The 9,827-nt window shown below is 46.1% G+C and overlaps 1 protein-coding gene across 1 annotated transcript in view; it reads right to left on the bottom strand.

Moving 5' to 3' along the window:
- Positions 1-7,205: 7,205 nt before the first annotated feature.
- The window catches only part of LOC141052022 (cytochrome P450 2C23-like), a 40,998-nt gene continuing 38,376 nt past the window's right edge, over positions 7,206-9,827 (bottom strand). The window contains exons 8-9 of the mRNA XM_073549193.1: positions 7,925-8,066; positions 7,206-7,807 (exon numbers count right to left, since the gene is read on the bottom strand). Coding sequence (XP_073405294.1) covers positions 7,626-7,807; positions 7,925-8,066 — 324 coding nt within the window. The 3' untranslated portion in view covers positions 7,206-7,625. The remainder of the gene's footprint in view (positions 7,808-7,924; positions 8,067-9,827) is intronic.

Genomic DNA, 9,827 nt, shown 5'->3' with positions numbered 1-9,827 from the left:
CCCAGGAAGACCCCACTTCTTACCCCGAGACATAAAAAAGCCAGGCTGGAGTTTGCCAAAACTTACCTGAAAAAGCCTAAAATATTTTGGAAGAATGTTCTCTGGTCAGATGAGACAAAAGTAGAGCTTTTTGGGCAAAGGCATCAGCATAGAGTTTACAGGAGAAAAAAAGAGGCATTCAAAGAAAAAACACGGTCCCTACAGTCAAATATGGCGGAGGTTCCCTGATGTTTTGGGGTTGCTTTGCTGCCTCTGGCACTGGACTGCTTGACCGTGTGCATGGCATTATGAAGTCTGAAGACTACCAACAAATTTTGCAGCATAATGTAGGGCCCAGTGTGAGAAAGCTAGGTCTCCCTCAGAGGTCATGGGTCTTCCAGCAGGACAATGACCCAAAACACACTTCAAAAAGCACTAGAAAATGGTTTGAGAGAAAGCACTGGAGACTTCTAAGTGGCCAGCAATGAGTCCAGACCTGAATCCCATAGAACACCTGTGGAGCGATCTAAAAATGGTAGTTTGGAGAAGGCACCCTTCTAATATCAGGGACCTGGAAAAGTTTGCCAAAGAAGAATGGTCCAAAATTCCAGCAGAGCATTGCAAGAAACTCATTGATGGTTACCGGAAGCAGTTGGTCGCAGTTATTTTGGCTAAAGGTTGTGTAACCAAGTATTAGGCTGAGGGTGCCAATACTTTTGTCTGGCCCATTTTTGGAGTTCTGTGTGAAATGATCAATGTTTTGCTTTTTGCTTCATTCTCTTTTGTGTTTTTTCATTTAAGACAAATTGAATGAAGATAATAATACCAAAGAATTTGTGTTTGCAATCATTTTCAGGAAGAAACTGAGTATTATCTGACAAAATTGCAGGGGTGTCAATACTTTTGGCCACAACTGCAGATAGAGTTCCATTATGTGCTAGTGAAATGAATAGTGTTGGTTAAGTACCACTGTCTCTTCATTGTCTGTGCTGTTGCACCGAAACACCTTTCTTACAGTCACACAATGTCAGTCTCTTACTCATAAAATATCTAGAAGTTATGGTTGACCATTCATACTATATCAACTTAAAGGGGTTGTCCATCATATTTTTTTCTGTTTTTACTGTATTTGTTCATGTACTTAAAAATACCAAAGCACGCAGAACTCAATCCTTCATCCCACTGCTAGCTGCGATCTATGCTGATATGGTGACAGCTTTGACGTTATATCAAAAACATGATTCCTACAGCCAAACACTGAGAGACCTTGTGCCATCTACATCGGCATCATCCCTCTGGCCAATGATTGTTTGCAGCTGTCACGTGCTGTCGAGGGGGTGTCAACAAAGACTGGAATCAACAGCTAAGATTGGGTGATGGAGAAACTACTTTTCACCAAAGAGCTCAGTATAAAGACACCCCTAGAAGTGAAGAGAGTGACGTAACAGTAACACAGATGATCAGTGAACAGGTTGTGGCACAGACATGTTTTGTTTAATTTTGACTCATTTTAACTCATTAAAAAAGAAAATATTTTGTGACCGATCCTTACAAAAATTTACTCATCATGGTTTTGCCAATGTTGATTTTTTTATTCTGCAATTTTCTTGTCCTTCACATAAAATCCTTTGATATTATTGAAAGGGCATCTGTTAAAAATACTGAACTTTATGGACCTGTGCCTTTTTCAACCTTTGTCACTATGCAATGTGGAAATATCTCTGTGTGAACACATACTGTACTATAAATGAACCTGGGAACTATGCAGGAGGGTACAAGAGAATCCATTGTGTTTTGCAGAAAAGGGGCAGAAGAGTCCTGTGTGTTCTGAGCAGAAAGTTGCACACTATAAATACATTATTGTATGTAAAAAAAATCAATGAGACTAGCCATTAGACATAAGAAACTAATATTGTGCACTATGATAAATTAATATTCACATTGTAGTAATGGCCCGGATTGGGAGATGGTCCACTGCTTACCACGAACAGACGACACAGACACGAGACGGAGGCAGATTTCGGGTACAACAGGTCCGAGTTTATTGGCCGTCCTCCTGACGACCGTAGCCATACACCATAGCACCTTTACAGCTCTCTATATTCAGGCCCGGGTACCTGCACCTTCCTTCTGCCGTAGTGATGTTCCTCGTGGCTCTTTCACTGGGGCTGCCATAGGCCTATCTACCGCCAGCACTTCACCAGTCCGAGGTCGTCGTCAATTTGGTACTCTCGGGGCCTCGTCTGTTCTGTGGTTCCTCGTGTAGGGGCCACCCCCCTGACTTCTTTTCTCCTCAGTCACATGGTCGAGCTCCCCACTGCTGTTCGTTCTCCTTCACTGTCTCTTCTCCTCCTGAGCTTCTCCCTGGACTGGAACCCTCTGGAACCCTCTCCTGTCCTATTTATCTCCCTCCTCGGGAAATCCTCTCCTGGGTTCCTGTCTCCCCACCTCCATGACTAGCAGTTTCTAAAGCCATAAGCTACTGGCAAGTCCTGTACTCACGCTCCCCCCTGCCATCTTGTGGTCAAACTTAGGTACTGCACTTCTATTCCCTTTTCTCCCAGCTGTTTCCCTTCTATTATTATAAACGTCCATCTACAGTGCACCAACCATCCCTGTCCGTCAGGTCACCTTCCCTACACTCTCCCTTCCTTTGTCTATCATCGTCCTCGACAATCGTATTCCCTACCTACTTCGTCCTGAATCTTATCCACCGTCTGTTGTCGGACTGGTTGTTGGGCCAAACCCACCATACGCAGGGGGCCGAACCAAACCGGGAGCACCATGCTCCGAACAGCCTACAGCTACTCGCCGGTGCGCACGCCACATGACAACTTCTTTCAAGTTGGGATAGGTCCACCCAGACTACTCTACGGCGTGTACCTCCCACTACTCTCCCCTTCTGTCACCCTCAACTGTCCGGAATGCCCTGGCCAAGGCCCTACACCTACCAGGTCATCGTCAGCACCCGCCTGTCCTTCTGGGGTGTCAGTGGTGTCGGGGACCTGACTGAAGGACCACTGTCTGGTTCAATATCTTTCGTCTCTTTTACCTTTAATTTTAAAAAAGTCATGGTCGGCGTCTTTGTCACACCTCATACCCGAGACCTGTTGAACATTTTTCACAGACAACATTTTTTACAGATAACATTTTAAACCAACTCTATATACTAGACATAGCATTAACTATACTTTTTGTAATAGGTACAAAGATTACCCATTCTTCCTACAACATTCTACCTTAATTATCATCCTGACATGCTACTAATAAACTTACTATATATTTTCCATGTAAATTATTCTCTACATCATATCTACATCTTTCAGTATTATACAACACTCCAAACATTATCAAAACATTTTCCTTTTTGTTAACAACAGTGCGCCCCCTTCCTTTGTGGGAAGTACTCCCATACACCCCTGCTATAACAAGAGGTGGGGTCTCTTACCCCAAAGGGACACGGAACAGTCCCCTATGCTGCGCAACAGCGCACAGCAGTCCCGGTAGTCCTTGGTCAGCGGTGCTCCCAGCCGTCTCCTGATGGCCGATGTTCCGCGAATAGCAAGGAACTCCATAGCCGTGGAGCTCCCGGGATGTCTCGACTGTTCCTGGGCCCCGACTGTTCTTTTTGCCCAGGGCTCAGGGGTCATCTCCCTCCTGAGAGATGCGTCAAAAGGGGTAGAAGGGGCCGAAGGTGGTTCCACGGCACATGTTCTGTGCCATTTCTCTGCTTGGGGACCAGGACCTGGCACGGGCCGGCGAACTCCGCCGCCACAGCATCGGTAACTGGCAGAAAAGTTTCAGGGGCAGCCGGCCTCAGTCGCCCCTGCGCAGGGATTGGCACCCTCTCCACAGGGCCCAGTGTCCCCTGGGGGTGCCCAGCACGGATGTTCAGTGACAGGAGCCTTAGGTCCCTTGTCCCCACTGGGGGACAGTGCAGGGGCCCAGCAGTCCACCACCGGTGGTGGTGTAGGTACTCTCATCTCTGGTGATGCAATGGCTTTGCTCCATCCGGCCCCAAGCTCCTGCAGTTCCAACCGCAGGCAGGGGACCGGGGTTGTTGACCAGCGAGAAGCGGAGTGGAGAAGCTGGGGCCTGCTAGTGGAGACGGTAGATGGCTCCGCAGAGGCAGCGGAGCCCGGCGACCCGGCCGAAGCCGCGATCTGTAGTGAGGTCGGCGCAGCCGCAGACCTTGATGGGCAGGCCGCAGCCACGGTATGGCGTGCGGCAGAGGCGGCCACGGGTGGGTTCCGTGCCGGCGATTGGGACGTGGCGCTGCTGAGTGGGGAGGCTTGGGATCGTTGGCCGAAGTGTCGGTCAGCCCGGCAATCGCCGTGGAGTCATCCGGAGCCGGGGACACTGGAGAGCGGGAGGCCGAGCGCTGGTGTCGGGGCCTGGGACCGGTCTCATGCTCGGGATGTAGGGGCGGGACCTGCTGTGCAGGAGGTACTCTCACCTTTCCCAGAGCCACGGCTTTCTGCAGGCTGTTCTTCCACTCTCCCAGAGGTCGGTCCGGGGTGTCGCCGGCCTCCACTGCTCCTCCGCAGCTCCCACTCCTGTCGTCTGATATCTGCTGCTGCTCTTCATCCCGCCCTTCGGCAGGACCAGCCTCCAGGCCGGATAGTTCCGCAGGGACGGCCGACAACAGTTCCTCCAGCGGCCGCCCCAGGTAATCCATTTCAGCACCAACCCCCTCCTGCTCGCAGGTCACCAGCATTGCAGGGGCACAGAGTCTATTTTGGGTTTTCTTTTGCTGGCTCCAAACACAGTCCCAATTCGTATTCCACTCAGGCACCATCTTGCAAAGTTTTCTTTTCTTCTTCTTCCGTTCCTGATCCGCCTGAGGAAAACCAGCAATCCACAGTCCAGTTTTTGTACCGCCCCGGATCCTCTGATGACAGCCAATGACCTGGAACAAAGTCTCAAATTTGTAATCCACAAGTAAAGCAATTCAACTCCTTTTGATTTCTTCTGTCGCAGGCTTGCTGCTGAAGTTGTAGTATTGGCGGTGGTGATCCTGCCGACTACGCCAAATGTAGTAATGGCCCGGATTGGGGGGGTGGTCCACTGCTTACCACGAACAGACAACGCAGACATGAGACAGAGGCAGATTTCGGGTACAACTGGTCCGAGTTTATTGGCCGTCTTCCTGACGACCGTAGCCATACACCGCAGCATCTTTACAGCTCTCTGTATTCAGGCCCGGGTACCTGCACCTTCCTTCTGCCGTAGTGACGTCCCTCGCGGCTCTTTCACTGGGGCTGCCATAGGCCTATCTACCGCCAGCACTTCACCAGTCCGAGGTCGTCGTCAATTTGGTACCCCCTTGGCCTCGTCTGTTCTGTGGTTCCTCGTGTCGGGGCCACCCCCCTGACTTCTTTTCTCCTCAGTCGCCTGGTTGAGCTCCCCACTACTGTTCATTCTCCTTCACTGTCTCTTCTCCTCCTGAGCTCCTCCTCGGACTGGAACCCTCTCCTGTCCTATTTATCTCCCTCCTCGGGAAATCCCCTCCTGGGTTCCTGACTCCCCGCCCCCTATGACTAAGCGGTTTCTAAAGCCATAAGCTGCTGTCAAGTCCTGTACTCACGCTCCCCCCTGCCATCTTGTGGTCAAACTTAGGTACTGCACTCCTATTCCCTTTTCCCCAGCTGTTTCCCTTCTATTATTATAAACGTCCATCTACAGTGCACCAACCATCCCTTCTGCCTGCAGACAAGTCCGTCAGGTCACCTTCCCTACAACATTATGATCCTCAGTGGATTCCACAGAGTGTTACATTATTAAGGCATCAGGAACTAGCTGTTCACGGCAGCACCTGTTGTGTTCAGATTGTATAGTAATTGTATATAAAGCTACACATACATGAGACAGCCTTTGGGCGAGTGTTCATTTAGCAAACATCAATGTCTCCTGACTCCCCCATATACAGTACGTGAGCACTTGGTTCTGCCGACCATTTTTTGTTTTCTTTTGGGAGAGAAGAGAAAGCCAGAGGTGTCAGCTGTGAAAACCTAGAACATCATTTTCAATTTTCTACTTCATCAGCAGTTTTGGTTTCCAGTCCAGTACCATCAGCTTTATATTCTGATGACACCCAATTATACACATCGTGTCCTGACATCACCCCCAACTTAGTTCTAAATACCAGGGATTGTCTGTCTGCGGTCTCTAACATTAAACCTGAAATTGAATCTCTCCAAAACTGAACTTCTTGTGGTTCTTCACTCTACCAACTTACCTTTATCCTACATAGAAGTTTACTGTGGTTCATCCATAATTCCCAAGCAACATGTCTGCTGTCTTGGGGTCATATTTGGCACATAACTTTCCTTTATTCTCTACATCCAATCATTCACTCTATCATGTTACCTGACCCTTAAAAATATCTCCAGAATCTGACCTTTTCTCATATTTGAGACTGCAAAATCTTTTACTGTCGCTCTTATTTATTCTTGACTGAACTACTGAAACTTTCTACTCGTCAGGGACCTATTTATTTCCAGCCGCTACACCGATGCCTCTGCTCAGTGCCAGTCATTGAACAGGTTATCCATCAACGACAGAGTTCAATAGAAACTTATCTCTTTCATCCACAAAGCTCTCCACAGTTCTGCATCACCATATATCTCCTCCCTCATCTCTGTCTTTTACCCTACACTTGCTTTCCATAACATCCTCCATAATTCGAACCTCCCACTTCTGTCTCCAAGATTTCTCTCATGGTGCGCCTGTTTTCTGGAATACACTACCCCAAACAATCCGATTAATAACTAGCCCCCACATTTTTACATTTTTAAGAATTATCTAAAAACATCTCTTTAGACAGGTATAACACCTCACATCAGTAATCAAATTATCCCCTGTTCCGCTTTTTTAAATTTTCCCTAGAATCAGTCCTTCCTATTCCTCTCTCTCCAAATCCTCCATGCACCCAATAGCACTAGGTGACTGTACTTAGATACTGGTTCGTGACTGAATCATTATAATAATGATGGCTAGACCAAATATGACAAGCATTTTTTTACCTATTGTGTTCCCACTTTTCTTTACAGATTGTAAGCTTGTAACTGTCGAACTATCTGTTACACGGTCATGTATTTATTCCCTGTTTGTGTCTCCGCTTAATTGTAAAGTGCTGAAAAATATGTTGGCCCTATGTAAATAAAATCATTATCATGCATTGGTATTTAATGTAGTGTTATATTAAATTCAGAAGGCAAAAACGGTATATTGAAAGATAATTTTTATTTTACTATTGACTTCCAGTACAGATGACACCCAGACATGATCTTGGTCTTTCTGCTAAGGCCTGACATTGTGCTGGTTTGTGTGCTGACAACATTTGATAAAAAAAAATATAGATAGCACTAATCCCTTCTTTTGGATTGAAGTCTTTGAATGGCAGGGTTGATAAGAAGTGCTGACTGAAGATGCCACCTTCTTTCTTTCCCAGCCGTGTGTGAGATGCATGAAGAATATTTATGAAATGGCACACATTGTGAGTTAATTTCTTTCTGTGAAAATTGGGTGAACATGGTGATTGCCTTTTACTTCTCCTAGATTCTGAGTAGATCACCAAATCTTATTTTCTGTAATGTATAAAAATGAAGGTTTTGGATCATGCTACCAAACTAGAGAAGATCTCCTCAACGAGGAACTGTGTACATCTTATATGATCTGGGTCTTGAGCCATTGGTCTTGGGTTCAGGAGTGATTTCCAAGTCTTTTCCATCTACTGTGGGCTTTAATGTAAATTTTTGCAAAGTAGTAGTTAAGAAGAGGAAGAGTTCCATACGAGCCAGGCCTTCTCCCACACACGCGCGTTTTCCTAAGGAGACACGATTGTACAAATTGCACCATCGATATACATGATACTAGATTTAGACTCTATGCAAATTTACGTAATTAGGTTTCATGTATGAAGTGTAATTTAATGTTATTTTACCTGTGGAAAATGGTAAGAATGCATCATGTTTCTTAAAGGCACCATTTTCATCCAAAAAATGTCCTGGGTCAAACTTATCTGGGTTCTCAAATTGTTTGGGGTCTTTTAGGACAGAGGTTAGCATTGTAAGCAGCAAAGTTCCCTGAAAATAAATGTACAAAAGATGTAGAATATTAAAGCCAAAAAGGAAAATAATAAAAGTCAGTTTCAGGTAGTAGTAATCATAGAACAGAAAAGGGGATCTGCATCGGCCAAAAAAGAAAACCTGACACCCTCTTTATGGGCTCTGTCTGTTATCGCAACCGAGCTCTTTTCAAGTGAATGAACCTACAGAGAAGGAAATTATTTGATTTCTTGCTGATTTTGTAAGTTTGCCCACTGACAAAGACATGAACAGTCTATAATTTTAAGGGTAGGTTAATTTTAACATTGAGAGATAAAATATCAAAATTAAAATCCAGAAAATCACATTGTAAAAGTTATACAAAGTTATTTGCATTTTTCAGTGAGAAATAAGTATTTGATCCCGTACCAACCATTAAGAGTACTGGCTCCTATAGACCAGTTAAGCGCTCCTAATCAACTCGTTACCTGCATTAAGGACAGCTGTCTTACATAGTCACCTTTATAAAAAACTCCTTTCCACAGACTCATTCAGTCAGAATCTAACCTCTACAACATGGGCAAGACCAAAGAGCTTTACAAGGATGTCAGGGACAAGATCGTAGACTTGCACAAAGCGGGAATGGGCTACAAAACCATAAGTAAGATGCTGGATCAGAAGGAGACAACTATTGGTGCATTAGTAAGAAAATGGAAGAAATACAGAATGACTGTCCGTCGACATCGATCTGGGTCATCATGCAAAATCTCACCTCATGGGGTATCCTTGATCATGAGGAAGGTGAGAGATCAGCCTAAAGTTACAAGGAGGAACTTGTTAATGATCTCAAGGCAGCTGGGACTACAGTCGTTAAGAAAACAATTGGTAACACATTTCAGCGTAAAGGCTTAAAATTATGCAGTGCCCAATGAAAACCCAGATGATCCTGTGAGTGACTGGGAGAAGGTGCTGTGGTCAGATGAGACAAAAATTGAGCTCTTTGGCATTAACAACTTGCCGTGTTTGGAGGAAGAGAAATGCTGCCTATGACCCAAAGAACACCGTCCCCACTGTCAACCATGGAGGTGGAAACATTATGTTTTGTGGGTGTTTTTTTTGCTAAGGGCACAGGACTACTTCACCGCATTAATGGGAGAATGGATGAAGCCATGTACTGTAAAATCCTGAATGACAACCTTCTTCCTTCTGACAGGGTCTTAAAAATGTGTAAAGATTCCGGATTTTCCTTTGTGCCTGTTTGCCCTGATTCAAGATGGAGTCTTGTATCTCGCCCTGCCATGGAACTTCCTGTCTGTCCTGACTATTTAAAAGGAATCTGTCACCCTTTTTTTCGACTATCAGCTGCCGGCGTTTACATCAGGGGCTTATCTACAGCATTCTGTAATGCTGTAGATAAGCCCCCCCCCGATGTAACCTGAAAGAAAAACATGTGAGATTATACTCACCGAAGGGGGCGGTCCGGTCTGATGGGCGTCGCGGTCCGGTGCCTCCCATCTTCATACGATGCTATCCTCTTCTTTCTTTCCTGTAGTGGCTCTGGCGCAGGTGCACTGCTCTGCCCTGTTGAGGGCCGAGCAGAATACTGGAGTGCACAGGCACCAGCCCTCTCCCAACGCCTGCACACTGCAGGACTCTGCTCTGCCCCCAACAGAGCAGAGCAGTGCGCCTGCGCCAAAGCCACGACAGGAAGTCAATGCCGGCAGCTGATAGTCCAAAAAAAGGGTGACAGATTACCTTTAAGTCCAGGTCGTGTGCTGCTCTTTGCCTGAGTCTTTTGTT

Source organism: Dendrobates tinctorius, unplaced genomic scaffold (assembly GCF_039654945.1).
Source record: "Dendrobates tinctorius isolate UK_male_01 unplaced genomic scaffold, ASM3965494v1 ptg000158l, whole genome shotgun sequence".
NCBI lineage: Eukaryota > Metazoa > Chordata > Amphibia > Anura > Dendrobatidae > Dendrobates > Dendrobates tinctorius.
Note: the sequence above shows the minus strand (reverse complement) of the source record. Positions and strands in the feature narration are given on the sequence as shown.